Source organism: Columba livia, chromosome W (genome assembly GCF_036013475.1).
Source record: "Columba livia isolate bColLiv1 breed racing homer chromosome W, bColLiv1.pat.W.v2, whole genome shotgun sequence".
In the NCBI taxonomy this organism is placed as follows: domain Eukaryota; kingdom Metazoa; phylum Chordata; class Aves; order Columbiformes; family Columbidae; genus Columba; species Columba livia.
Window position 1 is genome coordinate 18,792,551 of NC_088641.1, and position 17,810 is coordinate 18,810,360.

At 40.4% G+C, this 17,810-nt stretch overlaps 1 protein-coding gene and 1 long non-coding RNA gene across 2 annotated transcripts in view; both read right to left on the reverse strand.

Moving 5' to 3' along the window:
- LOC135577008 (dymeclin-like) overlaps positions 1-17,810 on the reverse strand; it is a 225,210-nt gene that overhangs the window by 22,996 nt on the left and 184,404 nt on the right. Inside the window, 1 exon segment of the mRNA XM_065044447.1 lies at positions 12,941-13,054. Coding sequence (XP_064900519.1) covers positions 12,941-13,054 — 114 coding nt within the window.
- LOC135577166 (uncharacterized) lies at positions 1,416-10,082 on the reverse strand. Its single transcript, XR_010468743.1, has 3 exons — positions 9,929-10,082; positions 9,712-9,806; positions 1,416-3,042 (listed from the first exon to the last, which is right to left on the reverse strand). It is a non-coding gene; the product is annotated as an uncharacterized LOC135577166 (long non-coding RNA).

Consider the following 17,810-nt stretch of genomic DNA (forward strand, 5'->3'; position numbering starts at 1 on the left):
CACCTTTATCGTAGCTTGATATGCGAGGTCTGTTGACTGCCTCAGGATTTCAGAAAGTTATCGTGCCTGTAGTTGTGGTGTGTCAGTTAGTGTCTCTTCCAGAAATGCACAGGGTCCCGTGGTTTAACTGTAATCGAAACTGGGGGTAAATCCCAGCTTTTTGGTAAGTTTGGTTTACGCTCTGAAACTCTACCCCCACCCTCAGGCATTTGCTTTGCAGCAGCGTGGGAGGGAGGCGGGGGCAGGTTGGGGGGACCGAAATCTGTAGGAATTACGTTATTTGGCTCGGTCTGGCTCACCACGGGGGGGTCCTCCCCACCTAAATATCTAGGCAAGGGGGGATAGGAAAAAAAAAAATGTCCATTTTTTTTTCTTCCGCGACTGATAGCGGCAGGGCAGAGGGTTGAACTGTGATTAATGGCGGTGACGCAGACAGCGGAACCGCGGTTGATGATGGTAGAGGAGAGGTCCGAGCCGTGACTGATGACAGCGGAGCAGTCGGTTGAACACACTGCTCTGACCAGTGCTCTGAGGGCCCCTCCCGAGATTGTTTATAACCCAATGCTGTTTTTTCATGTGAGTCTTTCATAGCTTTTATCTGATCTCGGGGCCACACATATGTATACGAGTCTTTCATAATTTTTTTCTGATCTGGGGCCACACATACGTATGCTCCTCCTTTATTCCTTTTAACTTTCCAAGAAAGTGCCGCAGATCCTTATCCGTGTCAGATAATATGGACTTGGGCAGTTTTGACGAATCCTTAGTAACAGGGGGGGTCGGAGTAGTACTTAATCTTGCTTTTTTCTCCGAATCTGGCCCAGGAGAGCCAGGAAGACCATCTCCCTCCACCGCCTCTGCCTGTTGCTGTTTTAACTCTTTCAGAGTATCTAATAACAAGCACCAGGTTGTTAACAGTTCAGTTGCTTCCTTGGACCCTTGGGTAGCACTATCAAACAATTTATCTCCCAAGTCCATCCATTGTGACACACTAAATGCTGTCACAGGATTAACCTCTAAACCTTGTGCTTTGCCCCATAGTAACATTTTTCTTAAAGTCAGTTCCGGAAGGCTAACACCCCGCTTCTTCAGAAGCAGCTTCCATGTGGATGATATAGTACCCTCTTCTTTAGATAAATTTCACCCCCCCTGTTCCCGGTAGCTCATCTACTCCTTAGCGAGGTGTCTTTTCAATCGATCCAGATCTTCGGCAGCTCTCCTCGGCTGCTCTTATCAGCTGTACCGGGCTCCGTCTCCACAGCTCTTCTTCGGCTGTTCACAGCTTCACGCTGTCACCTTGTCATGCGAGATCCTCTTCAGGCAGGATCACGTCGGGGTCACCATATGTCGTGGTTGAGACGGACAAATGACATAGACCAAGTTCTTTCAAGATGAAAGTAGTAGATGCCATTTATTGCTACAAGTGCATTTTTATACAATTCTACCAGTTCATGTGTCTTTTCACTATTGGTTACAAGTTACAGCACTAACATCTCATTGGTTAATTTTTCTATCATCCATGTTATTCTTCTATCCCCTTCTCTCTCACGGGTACATCTCTCCTCTCTCCGGATACTCCTTTACTCCCATCCTTCTCAAGGGTAAATCTTAATATCTCAAGGCTGATCTCTAGTCTCATATTTTCTGTCAAGGATTCCACAGACCCCCTGCAGTTTCCCACAGTAGGAGATAATAAAAAGATGTAAAATATTGGATTTCAAAACCACAACTGCCACCATGATCCTGAAGCCAAGAAGAGCCTCACCAGTGCTTCTGAAAACTCTACATTTAAGGTCTTCCTACACTATATTTACATATATACAATTCTATTATTATTACTATTATTATTATCACTCCGAATTAGCCTGTTTTCAGCCAGTCATTTATCTGGTAGGTATTAAAGAGAATGAAAATCTTATGCAGGGGTTGAAGAAAGAAACTGGATTAAACTATTTGGAGTTTCCCCTGGTGACAGTCATGGTCTTTTTGGGATCACGAGAGGTTCACTGATTTTTCAAGATATAAAGCATGTGTGGATTTGAGCGTTAGTGCCACGTTGGCCATCAAGGGTATCTCACCGATAGACATGAGTGATCTCTAAGTGTCCACAGCCCTTCACAACCTTCTGCCTTCCCTAGTTCAGAATGGAAAGGACCAATATTCTGAGATTCTCAGTAGGGTACACGCTACGCTACTTAAAAATTTTAAGGAGAATGATATTAATATTACTGAAATACATTTTTTTAAATCAAGGAATGCCATATTTGTAATACTTTTAATTTAACTTCAGCTGTAGACACAGCTATGAAAGCATCTGATTTTTATGTCAGCAATGAGGCCAAGTCATCTACTTATGTTCCTCTGCGATGGCTTAACTTTGAAGGACATGGGCTGCAACCGGAGTCCCTCGTAGCACCAACTGAATCCCAGAGACATGTAGATGTGACTTTCATGGTTGCAGACGAGCTATTTTCAGCAACTTTTTGTTTATGGACAAAAGATCCAAAATTGTAATGAAGCTAAATGAGCTAAGGGAGCTATAAATAGTTTCACAGTGACCCATTCTTAAGAAAAAGGAGAGAGAGGTCTGATATAATAGAATGCAAAAATTCTGTTTACAGGATCTCCATATAAGAAACGATGAAATTAAGAGCGGGTGCATGACTTGCTACTGCCATCAATTAATGCAGTAACCACTTCCAGACTTAATAATTACCATATGTGCATTGTGTTCTGGGCTTATTAATTTCATCCACAGGAGGTTCTGACTATTGATTGCATTAAAACATATCAACATGTTCCAATAGAAATGCTACCGCTGCAACACGTCGTTGGACAAACTGAAATGATTCAAGTGATGCAGAAACAGTCAACTGCACTCACCAGCGGGGAACTTGCTTGGGGTCATTTCTCCGTCTCCTCTTAAACACAGTTTTGCAACAGGAAATGCCAGCAATTAGCTCAGTTGTGCAGGGACACAAATTCTGGGGTCTTCAGAAACAGATGGTGACCGCTGGATAAATGCAAAATCACTAGGAGGACCTATTGATATAAATAAATTAATACAAATAAAACGGCTCTTATTTCTCACTGCAATTTGCCCCACTGAGAATTTGCTCATGTCCGAGTGCTAGCGACTCCACAGCCTGAAGTTTGACGAGTCCCGGAAAAAAGGCATTTGGGATTTTAAAAGTGTGTATGATTTTTTTTTCCTGTAAGCTTGATATATAACAAAAAGAGAATGACATTCAAATAACATATGAAAAAAAGTGGTGGGTGCGGTGCCTGCCCCAATCCAGCATAAGACAACTGCGTTTCTAACTACGTGCAAACACAAAAATACATTCAGAAACAACTGCCACCCTGTTTGCATTTGTTTTTTTTCTTTGTTGTTAATTAAAGATCTATTTCTATAAAATTCTGGTTAAGGTTCTATAAATTATAATATGTAAAAATATTATTAAGGTTCTATATATAAAATTATTATATATAAAATATTATTTAGGTTGTATAAATTATAATAAACAATATAAAATTTAATATATAACCTGCTTTAAAGCCTCCTTTTTACCTTTAAAACCTTTTTACCTTTTTGTAAACAACAAAGCATGGTTTGTATTTTTATTAATTCTTAATTTTCCCTGTTTTACTTTAGACATATTTCAAGCAAGAAGTGTATTCTTGCTTGATTGTAGTAGGCAAATCTTACATTAAAAATAATTCAACTGTCCTAAAATGATATTTATATAGTGGCAAGAGTGATGCAAAGGAATAAATGTTACATTCATATAGGGTGAGAGCATCTCAGCAATTTCAGAAATCTTTAAAAATTAGAAGGAATCTGGCTATTTTTTTTGCAATAAAAACATTCCCAAGCATAAGGAGTTAATGTGTCCTTCCTACTTCAGAAAGCAGGAATGAACCCGATTTCGTCAATGAGGTTTTTTTTAGCAACGCGCAAAAAATCCAGACAACAAACCTGTAACCAATTTCATTTCCTGATAAATGAATGGTCTGCGGGGAAAATAAGTAAGCAAGAGGCTTTGGGAACTGTTGGAGAGCTCAGCCATGAAGCGAGAGGCTCCTGGAAGGAGCCAGACTGTCTCCTTTTGCTGATCATCCTCCAGCCAAACAGCACTGACCCAACACCAGACACCGTTTCCAGCCGATAGCGCCGCATCGATGGGCGGGATCCCCTGGAAAAATCCACCCGCGCCACCATATATCCAATATTTTTACCTTAAGCAATTGAGTTGAAAATGTACAACTGGGTAAAACACATGTTGGGATGTAACTTGTTTATGTTTTAAAGGCAAATGCTATGGGGGGTTTGGTATTCTGGAGTTTAGAATCTCCAACACCCTCCCCTCCCCTGGCCTTTCCAACAGCAAAAAACCAAATACAGAAGGATAAATCATTAAGTATTGGCATTGTTTGGCATTGTTAAAATGCAAAGTATGTAGTTTCAATAGGAGCTATAGTGGAAAGCTAAATGCTGCACTCAAACTATAAATTGATTTTTTTTAAAAGTTATCCTCATAAACGTGACTGATAAGTCTTACTGAATGTTAACCTAATTGCAAAATGACAAATGTGCCTCAAACACAAGCTTGGCTGTGAGTTTCCGATCTATTTAAATGTCATCTCTTCACATGGCGTTAGCCTGAACGTTTCTTCACTTTTATACTGTTACAAATAGATTGACGACTCTAACATTTTTACAGGAAATCCAAGTAGCTCGACACATAGGGATTTGAACTTTTAAAAGTCTAAAGTTTGAGCTTGTAAACAAAAATAATATTGCCAGTCTGATGACCCCTGAAGGGAAGATAAAAAAAAAAAAAAAAAAAAAAAAAAAAGCTCAAATAATAACTTCAGGCCCTTCGTTACCAAAATCCTGGGTAACTTTGTGAGTGGTTTGCAGGCTTTTAAAAGCAACAATGTCTGTGATTAATTAACAACCTCAGCGCAAACAGATGTCACAGGGATGGGGAGAAAGCGCTGTTGGTTCTGGAGTTTCCTGAGAAGTAGAACACCATTTTGCTAAAACCCAAAATATCTCAAAAGGAAGCTAGAGAAGCTAATGAAATATTATGCTTGTTCTCAACTAAAGTGTCTGAATTGAGTTTTATTGCAGCTTTTGTCTTGCTGGAAAGCCTGGGATAAATCCTTTCTTGCTCCCAAGGAAAATGCCGTTCACTAGGCTCGTTCTGCCCTTCATTGCACCACCACAATGCGTTGCTTTGCTGGGATTTTTTATGCATTCTGCTCAATAATGCGATAAACACAGGCTAATAATATCAAAAAAGACTGTTTTCTTTATGATAACTGTCTATCCAGGTTTGTAAACAAGGTATGTGGCCTTGGAGGAACACCGGAGCATGACTCCAGATATACCGAGGTCATCACTCAGAGCAAACAAACTTCAGGAGGAAAAACATGTAGGAAAAAACACGAACATCTCATGTCATGAGATCTTTACCAGATTGCTGACCACCGTGGGCATGACTGCTCTGGAGAGATTTAGGTGATGGGCCAGTCTCCTCACACCTACCATGCAAAAAAAAAAGACCTATACTGTCCTTTAAAGCAACATGAGAGACAAACTGAGGAGATATAATCTCAATTTTTTGAGATACTGCTCAGTCCATCATTATGAGCCACATACTCCCCACCACGGGCTACACAAAGTCTCAGGAACGTGCCCCGTGTCCTGCTCACCTCCTGCCTGGTGGCATCTTATCCGTGTGAAGATACAGCTTGAAAATCAACAGCAAAACCAGCCAATGAGAAAAGGATTTTTCCCCACGGATCTCTGAAGCATTAGGATATGGCACTAAATGCTTCAGTGACTGGGATGAAAACAAGGTTCAAGTTCTCTGTCTATTCTTGATCTGCGAAAAAAAGCTTTACAAAGTGCTTACTCCAAGTTGAAAGCCTGATTATTATTTTCTTTTCAAAGAGATTTTTGGTTCCTTTACAGTAAGAAACTGATATTACATGAGAAAGTTTAAAAGAGAGATTCGAGAGTTTGCTGATGCATATTTTCCTATGCTGATGCTGCAATGATGTTTAGATTAGTCTTCAACAGGGAGGTGTCAGAAAAGCATTAATATGTTTTTAACTGTGTGCCAGGCAGGCAAGCAAAATAAAATAGCTGCTTATTTTTTGTTTTCTCATTCTAGTCAACAATGCCAAAAGTTACTGTTTATTTTTCTCCACCCCCATGGCAGAATTCATAACCACTGAAGTAAACTAAAGTTAAAAAGCTGTTTTAAATTCCAAAATTGACTGACAGCTGCTACTTAAAAGCAAACCTCGCTTGTTTGGGTTCTCAGGGCATTCCCATTTGAAAAATTAAGTTTCCTGGAGCCATTTGTGGGGTGGAGGTTTTTTTTGGTCACTTCCCCATAATATTAAAAAAGTAATTAAAAAATGCGATATTGTATAATTTTCACATTTAGAGGAGAGGTGGAGAGCCCATCCCCTTTCAAACACCCTTGAGAGTAACGTATAAATATGGTGTCGGTTCCAGCGTTAGCAAACTCTCTTTGGGAGAACTGGATGAAGAGTTCTGGTTGGGTTTGTGGATTTTATTTTTTTTACTTAAAAAAATCAAAGCAACATTTTAAAAATAAATAAATAAATATGCTTTCTAAGTGACTCGCCAAAACTACCAGACTACACCAACATTTCAAATGTCTTGAGCCCAGCGATACAAAGCTCCACAGGTCACAAGTTTCAAGTCAAACTCCATTTCAAAGGACTGCACTATAATTTATTTCGCTTTCCCTAAAGCTTCTAAGCTAATCGATTTCTTCTATCTTATGTGAAGGATGCTTCTGAAAATGAAGTGTTTTTAAGCATTCAACCCAACTTGTCAACTGTATTTACATTATACACAACTACAAACATGTCTCTAAAGATGGCTAAAATACACTTTTAACCATGGAACAAAAGGAGACACCAAATTTCAAAGACTTTGAAGCCACAGATGCTCAAAAGCTAATTTACTTTGGCCCTTGGCTGCTTCAGTGTTAAAAAAAAAAAAACAGGCATATAAGTAAAAGTTTAAACAAGCATATTTTGCTTAAAATTATATATGCAATTACATATGTAATTTTGCTTAAAAATATATATGATCTTCACTGCAAAATTTGTTACTATGATATATATTCTAATTAGCTACTCAAATCTACCTCCTATTAAGGACACATTTCTGTGGATTGTATGATATTAATATTTAAAAGCGATGGAGGCATTTATTCCTGAACTATAGCCCCCAAGGTTTGGTTTCCTACTGGGATAATGGGGTTAAGAGCCTGATTTCTGACTGAAATTTCTGTACATTTTTGCAATGTATAATCAAGCATTCCCATACGATGCACTACAGCAGCAAATATCTAAATTTAAGTACTATAATAGTCACATTTTTTTCCATAATATTCTTCACATTCTTTAGATCTTGCCTACACACAGGTTTGCACCATTTAATTAAATAGATTTAAATTATATAAAACTGCTTGGACATACTTATAGCGTCATTCCATTTAGTTTCAACTCATTCTTAACAATTTAAGTAGCTGGGCTTATATTAATAGAAGAGCACCTGCAATAAGGGTTTGCCCTGGTTCAGACAGACACTTTTATAATTCAGTTTTTAAGAGTAGCCAGAGTCGGTTGAGTGCAGACACATCTCTGCACACTCACAGCTTTGTGATAAGTTATTTTCTGACCACAAAGCCCATCAAAACTTCTTGATAATTTTGTTTCTTGGAATTTTGATTACTTAAAATCATATTTCTCAAGGGATGGGGAGTATATTCTTCCCTACCCAAGGTCTCGGAGAACATGGTCTCTAAAATGAATGCCTTCAAAAGAAACATGAATTATTGTTCATCACTTACGACAGCAGGGAAGTTTGACATCTTAACTGAGGGTATAAATTGTCCAAAGGAAATACACAATCCATAAATATTCTTCTTCTTAGCATATGTTTGGTGTTTTGGAAAGGCCCCAAAAGCACTTTGTTTAAAAGCTTTTTACACTTCTCTTCCTAATCCGATCTTCTTCAGGTTAAGGGTTAACAGCAGTTGAGGGTCACCAAAGGGAAGGTTCCATCACAGATGCTGCCTCATGTCAGACCTAAGGATGTATTAGACACAATCAGCTTCCACTCTAATAAGATCTTTGACCCTTCGGCCAGAAAAAAACATAAATATCAGGAAGAATTGGATGAATTTATTTTTTAAGTATGTTTTCTGTCTCTGTTGCTCTGAGGCTCTGTGGAGGGGTTGCTGGTCTCCATATCTCCTCTGCCTCTACCTCTTTTCAGCATCATACAGAGTTAATTTGTGCTGTCTTCTCTCTCAAACCCATGGTAAGGAGGTGCTGATACAGCAGTAAAACAAACCCAAGAAAGCATTTAATTTAGATCGTTAAAGACCAGTGGTCTGGATTCTGAAGGTTGTATCTTGCCATGGTCAAATAACAACCACGGAGGTCTAAGGACATCAAGACTCTGAAAAAAAAAAAAACCCACGTTATCAGGAGCCATTGTGATGGAAGATGGGGCAATGGATGGTCCCTTGGGATCAACATCAGGTTAGATAGGATGTAAACATAGAAAATGTGACGGATTTATTCACAATCTGGGGCAGTGTGGGTGCTGCCCCTCTGCATGGCGTCACCATACAAGTGACCATGTTGAACATGATGTGACGGTACAAGTGACCATGTTGAACATGGTGTGACGGTACAAAAGACCACATTGAACATAGTGTGAGGGTACAAGGGACCATGCTGAACATGGTGTGACGGTACAAGAGACCATGTTGAACAGATGATGTCTCCTCCTTAGGAGGAGCATCTACAGAAACAGGAGAGCCTTTCCAGAGAAAGCTCAGTAGCTAAACCAAGAGACTGTTTAGACTCCCTCCATGTTGGGGACTTCACATGCATTTTTTTTTTACAGCTACACCCTCTTTCCAGAGTTGAAAGTACCTACACTTGACATCCCTCATTACATTTTCTGCCACCTCAGTCAACAACTTTGTTACTTTAATATTTTTGGTAGCTGAACTTCAGGTGTTGACATTGCTTCCCCAGAAGTGGGGTGATGTGCCAGGGCCACAAAACTGTCCTGGTCCAGCCACCAACACTCCGATGACAATTTACTCTTTTTCTGTGCACTCTGGTGCCTCAATAATTAGGGACTTTTTCCAGTGAAACAAATGGAAGTTGAAGGAATTGGAAATACATCGTTAAGAGAAGGGGGAACCTATGAGAAGTGCTTTTAACATCTAAAGCAAAGCTTGTTCTGTCAAGAGATCAAAGGTTTTTACCTCTCTTCCTTATACACATTCTGTGAAATTTTAATGTCAAATTAGAATGCACTTCAATAAATATTAAATTTTGTACCATACCAAAAAGGTGTGAATTGATGGCATAATGGCATCCCTGCACAGCACATCAAGAACGTATGACAGAATGCACACCAATGACAAAATACTCATTGACACAAGAAGAATAGAAGAAAAATAAAAGCAGCTCAGAAGATGTTAATGAAAATTAAATATCTGCTTTAAGCACCTTAGCAAATGCAAACTTTTCTAAAGCATGAAACGTAGCCTCCCAAGTATGATCATTCCATGAAATTCAATATCAGCTTCCAGTCACTAGCTGGCATTCAAAACAAGTTTTCCCACTTACTGTAAGAGAGCGGTTATCTGCTGGCTCCCTCCCTCGAAATCCTGAGAAAATGCGCAGACTCCAGCCATGGTCCCGCTTCTCTCACGCTCCTAAGCCTGAAAATACACATAGTTCACCAAAAGGAAGAAAGGCAGCCTGAGAACTTTAAAACAAAAACAAAAACAAACAAAAAAAACCCAAAAAACATAAAGAAAGAAGAAATGAGGCCAATTTTCACCTCCTATGATGATCTCTAAAATGCCTTTAATAAGCTTCTGCAATAAAACAGGGAGCCGGGATTGTGGGCTGCTCGTCTGTGAAGGAGACAGCTCTATCTCCACGCCGCGGTTTCTGCCTCCGTCCTGGGCATCTTAACTTCATTTATCTCCTCCCACAGACTGAAAGGAGAAATAACCAGCTCTTGATTTCAGCACCTGCTCTTTATCTCTGTTTATGCAGGAGTCTTCTAAAAGGCTAATTACTCAGCTTGGACTTTCCCTGCCTTCTGCAGTACATGGCTAAAAGCATATGCTTAAAATAACGTTCCTTATATTGTTTGTCTCCAGTCAGATTGCCCCAGGACTGGAAGGAAAATACAAGTTAGATTTCCCATGTTTAAACTACGGTCTAAGCAACAGACTCAAGCTCTGAATGCACATAATGCCTCTTGAATGCTCACTTCCTCGGCAAAGGCCAAGATAAGCAGCTTGAAAACATTCACTACATTTATCTGTGCATATATTAGGTACTTAAATGTAAGAAATAAACCACCATTGTCTGAGCTGCAGGGAAGCAAGTGAATAAAAGTGCTGTTGAAATCCTCATTTTTGCAAATCATAACCTCCGGGGAGACCTTATTGCAGCCTTTCTGTACTCAAAAGGGGCCTGTAAGAAAGATGGGGACAGACTTTTGAGCAGGGCCTGTTGCGATAGGATAAGGGGTGATGGTTTTAAACTAAGAAGGGAGATTCAGGCTGGACATGAGGAAGAAATTGTTGCCCCTGAGGGTGGTGAGACCCTGTCCCAGGTTGTCCAGAGAGGTGGTGGATGCCCCATCCCTGGAGACATCCCAGGCCAGGATGGACGGGGCTCTGAGCAACCTGATGTGGATGAATATGTCCCTGCTCATGGCAGAGGTTGAACTGGATGAGCTGTGAAGGTCCATTCCAACCTAAACCACTCTGTAATTCTATGAATTACATATAGGTCATGTCAACCCAGATGCAACAGACCCCTAATTCCTCCATAAATTGTCCAAGCTGGCCAGCAACGGTTCATAGGGTGGCCAGTAGGCTGAGAGTGTCGTTAAAGATGTGGATTAAAGCTTTCTCCTTTATTTAGCTGCTGAAATTCCTCAGAGTTGCCAGAGTTATTGTGTAACTGTACCTTTAGTTTGATGTTAACATGATTTTGTCAAGCTTTAGAACAGCTTCCCCTGAAAACCTCAGAGACTGAAGCAGGAAGACCTGAGGAATTATGAGACTCCCAGAAGAGAGGTACGAGGACAGAGGACACAACGACTCACAAAGTCATTTCTATAGGACAGAATCACATACTGCTCATAATTACGGTTATATAATGAAGTTATTTGCATTTATAAATTAATACATGACATGAAAGATACCAAGGTCAGTGTCACCAACTTTTCTTCATGCAGGAGTAACCTGCTCTGGCTCAGTTGTTGCTCAGCAAAAAGATTTGGAAAAAAATGATAAAAAAATGTAGGTGTAAGCAGACAGTGTAGAAGAATTATGTGCCAGATTGACTGTGTTCACTTGGTAACCTTGTCCCCAGAGGTAAGTGCTCCAAGTCACACAAGAAACATCCTTAAAATTAGAAGTACCAGACTGCGTGGTGAGGATTTACAGAGTTTGGCACTTGTCAAAAAGCGTTGATCTGCTGATTTAAGTGGCAATATAAACATGTCATTTTGAATGCTGTATATATTTAACACATAAAATGTAAACTTGATGGCATAACAACATTTCTTTAAATTGTGGCCCAACATGTAGGTCATCTGGCACATTAACTAACTGATCAAACCATCATTTTTTTTTCTAAGGAGAGAATTTTTTTAGTGATAGCTCTACGTCATGAAAGAATCACTGTAGCCTCTTAACATAAGAGCTTTTAATTATCTGCATGTAAGAATAAGTCGTTATAGAAAAAGAAAAATGTCTCTGGATTCCCAGTGCAGCAAGGACACAACCCGAGGGGCTGGATTTGGATCCAACAACTCCTCTGGAATTACAGGGTTCAGACTCTAGACCAACCTCTCCCAAATTAATTCAGTCTGAGAGAATAAATCTGTGACAGGGGGAACTGTCAGAAAGGCATTAGTACCCGCAGCCAGCTTGACAATTCCCACTGGGTGTTTTAAAATTACCAGGGTATAAATAAATTACCAGCCATCACCAATGGCCATGGGTACTCAGTGAGCCTTATCAGATGATATTTTCCTAAAGTTATCACAAAAGAAGTGGGTCTTGAGAAGATACTTTCAATCTCTTATCATGGAGTAGGAATAAAAATGGTTCTGCAGAAAGCAGGCAGTATTTAAAATAAACTTGGCATAATGGAGAAGCAAAATTTTGTGGGTTTAAAAAACCCACATAATTCCCATTTACTTACTTACCTACTCACACAGATTTCATTACTGCAGTATTTAATTATCACACAGCCATTAATGGATTTTTCCTCACAAAATCTGTCAAGTTGGTAAATCCCTTATGAGATCTGAGAGGTTCTCAGAACAGAGGGATCTGCTCAGGATTATACAGAAAGTTCATGATCATGTTGACTAGATTTACAGGTCCTGAACTGATTTTCAGTAGGTTAGTTAATTCTGAACGAAAGCCCCAGAAATTTATTTTTGTAGCATTTTATGTAGACCGAGACAGAGGTGCAGAACTTTAGAGAAAGAAGAATAAGTTAATAAAATAAAAAGAATGATCAAAGTTTGGTTACAGTTTAATTAAATAATGGATGGAGAGTTGAGACTGTATCTTTGAGATATCATGAAGAAAAAGTCAACCTCAGCAAACACTAATTCAATTTAATAACTAATCAAGAAAACTCAAACATTAGGCACAAATTAGGAATTTCAATTAAAACATCCACATACGGGCAATTCACAACGCTGCTTATCTGCTACTATTGATAGGAAAAATGGTGTTTTGACATTTGGATATAAAGGGTGTGTCTGTGATTGGAAACGGACATTTTAATTGATGAGGTCTTGAGCACTTACTCTTAGCTGGTCTTTGGGCAAAGCAACAGCTCCTTGCTTGATGATTTCCAGAACCTGCTCCACTGACAGCTCCATGCCAGCTTGTTCTAATCGTGAGCTGAAAAAGCTGATCACCTGGAATGAAAAATGATTTCTCTGCTGCAAAGGGCCCTGCAGCGGACAGGCAATTTTTTTAGCACAAATACAAAAAGGGGGAATTGTGGGAGTACGGTGGGTCCATGGATTCCCTGACGGAGGGCATGGGAACAGAAATTAGCCTTGAAGATATTAAGGCCTACCCATGAGAAAGATGGGAGTAACGGAGTATCTGGAGATGTTAAGGATGTACCCGTGAGAGAGAAGGGAGTAAAAAGTAACATTGATGATAGCAAAAATAACCAGTGAGATGTTACTGCTGTATTTTGTAACCAATAGTGAAGAGACACATGAATTGGTAAAACTGTATGAAAATGCACTTGTGGCAATAAATGGCATCTACTACTTTCATCCTGGAAGAACTTGGTCTATGTCGTTTGTCCGTCTCAACCGCGACAGATGATTTTACAATTTAACACACACAGCTGAATTAATAAATTTACATTTTCAAGTACTGCGCACTGACATATGCTTTTATTTCTATCTGTCAGTACTTCTGCATGTCAGGATTTTTGATGCCTTCCAGTCTTACAGTTTGGGCTAGAAATTTACTTTAATTTTCAAGCATTAAGGTAAAACCCTTGTAGTTCCAATGATTTCTGTACCGAGGCTTTAAGACAACTATTAAATATCTCAATATGACTACAAGAGTCTGCGTGACTTGCCTGGGGGTTTTGGAGCATCCAAAGGTCACAAAGCTTATCTTGTCCCCAAATTAAGCACACGGTGTCCCCAATGTACCTTCCCCATCACAAATTCCAGGCCCAAGGATTTGTACGTTCCCTCTTGACGTTCTCGTCCTCCATGGATCTCCTTGGTGAGGCCAAGTTGATTTTCACGACATTTCCCTCCCCACCCCCTTTTCTGTGCTCCACCTCGTCCTTATTACTAGAACACAGTTAGGTCAGGCTTTAACTTTCATCCCTCTCCAAGCTCAGCAGGTTGCAGCAGAAGCAGACATCCCACTGGCAGTTCTCCATGTGGGACATCAGAAAACCTCAATTTCTAAAGCTCCTTTCATCCCAAAAGGACACACTTTGCAAACTCCATCCCGTATCCCAGAGGAACTCATCAGTCATGCAGAGGATCTGAAACTCAAAACAATTCAAGAAGTGTATGAGGCAAAGTTTCAACACCTACTTAGAGTCCTTTGAGGGTACCAAAAGATGGTCAGAGCTACTTGTTACAACCTGTCTACACACGAGCACCTGACTACTCCTTGCTGAAGCTACGCACAGATTTTGCTCATGCTACTGGGAGGTTCTCCAACATTTCGTGGGCTCGTGGGCTGGAGCACAAGTGTGCTGGGGAGCAGCTGAAGGACCTGAGGGGTTCAGCCTGGAGAACAGGAGGCTGAGGGAATACCTTCTTGCTCTCTGCAACTGCCTGAAAGGAGGTTGGAGCCAGAGGGGGTCAGGCTCTGCTCCTAAGGAACAAGCAACAGGACGAGAGGAAACGGCCTCAAGTTGTGCCAGGGGAGGTTGAGGTTGGATCTTGGGAACAATTTCTTCCCAGAAAGGGCTGTCGGGCATTGGAACAGGCTGCCCAGGGCAGTGGTGGAGTCACCATCCCTGGAGGGGTTGAACAGACACGGAGATGAGGTTCTCAGGGACATGGGTTAGTACCAGGGGTGCGTTAACAGTTGGACTCGATGATCTTACAGATCCTTTCCAACCCAAATGATTCTAAACCCAGAGTAACCCAGCTAAGATGTCACTAGCACCAGCAGACTCAGGGGACACCTCTGGGCTTCTCTGCTTTGCATGCCCACCCAGGACTGCAGCAAACACCTCCTTCTGTTTGCACCATCAGCTCCTCATTACTACCTTCTCAGTACATTTTCCAACTAATTTTGCATCTAATTTTTAGCATTTTCACCTCTTCTGTGCTTCCTGTTTGTTTGATGAGAACATTATGTGCAACAAAGTCAAACCACTAAGTATTAAAGTCAAGAAATGTCATATCCATTTTATAGATTCTTGACAAGGTGACCTGGCATCTGTTGTAGTGTCCAAAACTCATTACAGATTGCACATATTCTGTATTTTGGTAAGATTTCCTCAATATAGAACATGCTGTCTGTTAGTATTTCTGTAGGAAATACAAATCTGGACTATAGTTTAGGATCAGAGAATCTTACACCCAGCATAAGGAGGATTCTGTTGAATCACAGAGGGATGTCAGGGTGACCCAGAGCATAACACGAACCTCATGTAGACCACTAGTGGGATCTGATGATGGAAATTATACTCATGCTTCCACTGTAGCGTGGGTGGAGATAATCCAAATGTATTTTGCTGTTTAATGACCACAAAAAGTACTGGTGGAGAGAATCAAGACGTAGCACAGCCCCTCCAGACATAGTTTGGGGTCCCCACCCTTCCATCACCAAAAGCTGCAACATTTACCATTTACACCTATGATTTATATGTGTTTGTCCACCAAATTACATTGAGCACAGCAGCCTGAACCCCAAAAGAGATTCCTGATACGTGGGAAGTTGGTGGATCCATCCTGCTCTGAATAATCAGTTTTGGCTACACAAAAAGCCCCAAAATTCTCTCTCTAACATCAGGCTGGGATGGAAACTTAAATAAGAATATAAGAGCAGTTCAAGAATAGGGAGATCCTCCCTGTGAATACATCCTCCCAGCTTCCAGCAACATACAGTTTAGGAATTTATTGAGCTAAATCTTTAAATATATGTATTTTTTCCCCCATATTTTTTGACTAGTTTTGGAGCACATCTACATTTCAGACACTCACAACAACTCACATGGCCATGAGGATGGAGCTCCCACCTTCATCAGTGTAGAAAAAAACCTTGAGCAAAGTTTGGGAGCCAAGAACGTATTTTGGTTCTTCTCAGTGCCCACACAGTCCCAGACAAGCTCCCCATATGTAGAGCAAAACTAATACAGTTTACCACTTTTTCAAGGGATAGGAAGACCAGTTACAACATTTTGGCTGTGGCACACAAGACAATCTACAGGATGGTAGTGCTGCCAATCCCATGTATGAGCTGGAGGACATGACAAGGTAGGAGTCAGATGAATCTCATCTTTTATTCAGATCTGCAAGTCTGACAACTCTCAGCACTTACCAGCTGGTGACAGGTACATTAAAAAAAAATTTTAAAAATCTCTTTTTTTACATCCTCGCTTCTCTCTAACGAAGGAGCTATTTAAAAATTCAACATGCTCCCTTGGAAAGCTTTAAATAGTTTCTGAATGTAAGTGGCATTATGCTGTAACCTAATATTAAATAGTTTTGGGGAGGAATTGTTTAAATTGTTGAGGAAAACCTACATTTTAGTGTTACAAAGGAAAGGACATGCTGCTATCGGTGGGAAGCACAGGGCTGTCACACAGAAGGCATGGCCAGTGCTAATTTTCTTGGATCTGGACAAGTGACCAAAGAAGGTGTCTATCTCAGTCAGGAATGAAAAAAAAGAAGGGAAGAAGAAGAAGGGAAGAAGAAGAAGGGAAGAGGAGGAGAGGAGAAGAAAAAAGAAGAAGGAAAGAAGGAGGGAAGAAGGAGGAGAGAAGAAGAAAAGAAGAAGAAAAAAGAGAAAGAAGATGATGATTATTTATTTTTCACTGCCCTACAATTTGAAGACATCTTGTCCTAATCATCCGGGCAGCATCATGCTGTAGTCTGCAGCTGCCAAAAATTCGGAGAGTTTTGAGCTCCGAATCCTCTGCTCTCCAAGCTCTTGCATGACTAGAAAACATGAAGTGAGAACCGAAGAGGAAGGGGAAGGTACAGAGCAGGATTTCAGTTTGACATTTAAAATTCCTTTATGGATCATCAGAAATCTGTCAATCTTCTGTAATATTTTAAAATAAAAGCTACTTCAAGCATTGTTCAGCTCTGCAAATACTGACTTGAGGACAGAGAAATATTTCTTGTGCTTAAAAATCTGTTCTTTTCTATCAGGAATCATTACTCGGGTTCTCAATACGAACATTAAAGCCACCATCAGCTGCAGCAGTAATTAATTAACAACTTGTCGAGGGTTAAGATTGCGGGGTGACAATAAAACCCTGGCAGATGTATTGTTAACCCCCTCTCCCCCCACACACTTCCCCCTCCCTCTCCCCCCTTTTCACTAAGGAGAGGCAATTGGGAGGAAAAGAAGCACAGAGTGAAGAGAGTTGGAAAAAATTAAAGATGTTTTACTAATGCTACTAATAAGAATAGAGAAAATAATACAAAATATACAAAACCAATCTTGAAAGTCTCAGCAACTGCAGAGCCGGCACCCGAAGTCCTGGATTAGACTCTGCAGCCAATCGGAGCTGAATTCAGTCTCTCACTAGGCCTCAGTTTGCAGGGACGACTAGCAAGGTCCTCTCCTAATGTCGGCCATAAGCAGAAGGGAAAAGGGAAAAGCAACACGAGATCCTCGTGATCTCCCACTTTTATATGAAGTATTCACGTGAATGGAATGTTATACCCAGTTGGTCAGTTTCTTGGTCTCTTTCTTCTCGTCGCCCCTCTCGCGAGATGTCCATCCGTGCTTATCAATAAGTTTGCATTCCATTGCTAGGTTTACCAAAACATGTGTCTGGTTCTCCAGGAAAATGCAGTTAATATGAAAGCTTTAGCTGACAGGCAAATTCACTGAGAGAGAAACTTGTTTTTTAGTAAAACCAGGACACAACTGTTTTCCAAAGTCATACTCCATGGAGAGCCACAGTGGTAACAGTTTCTGATCTGCAGCTATTTTGTT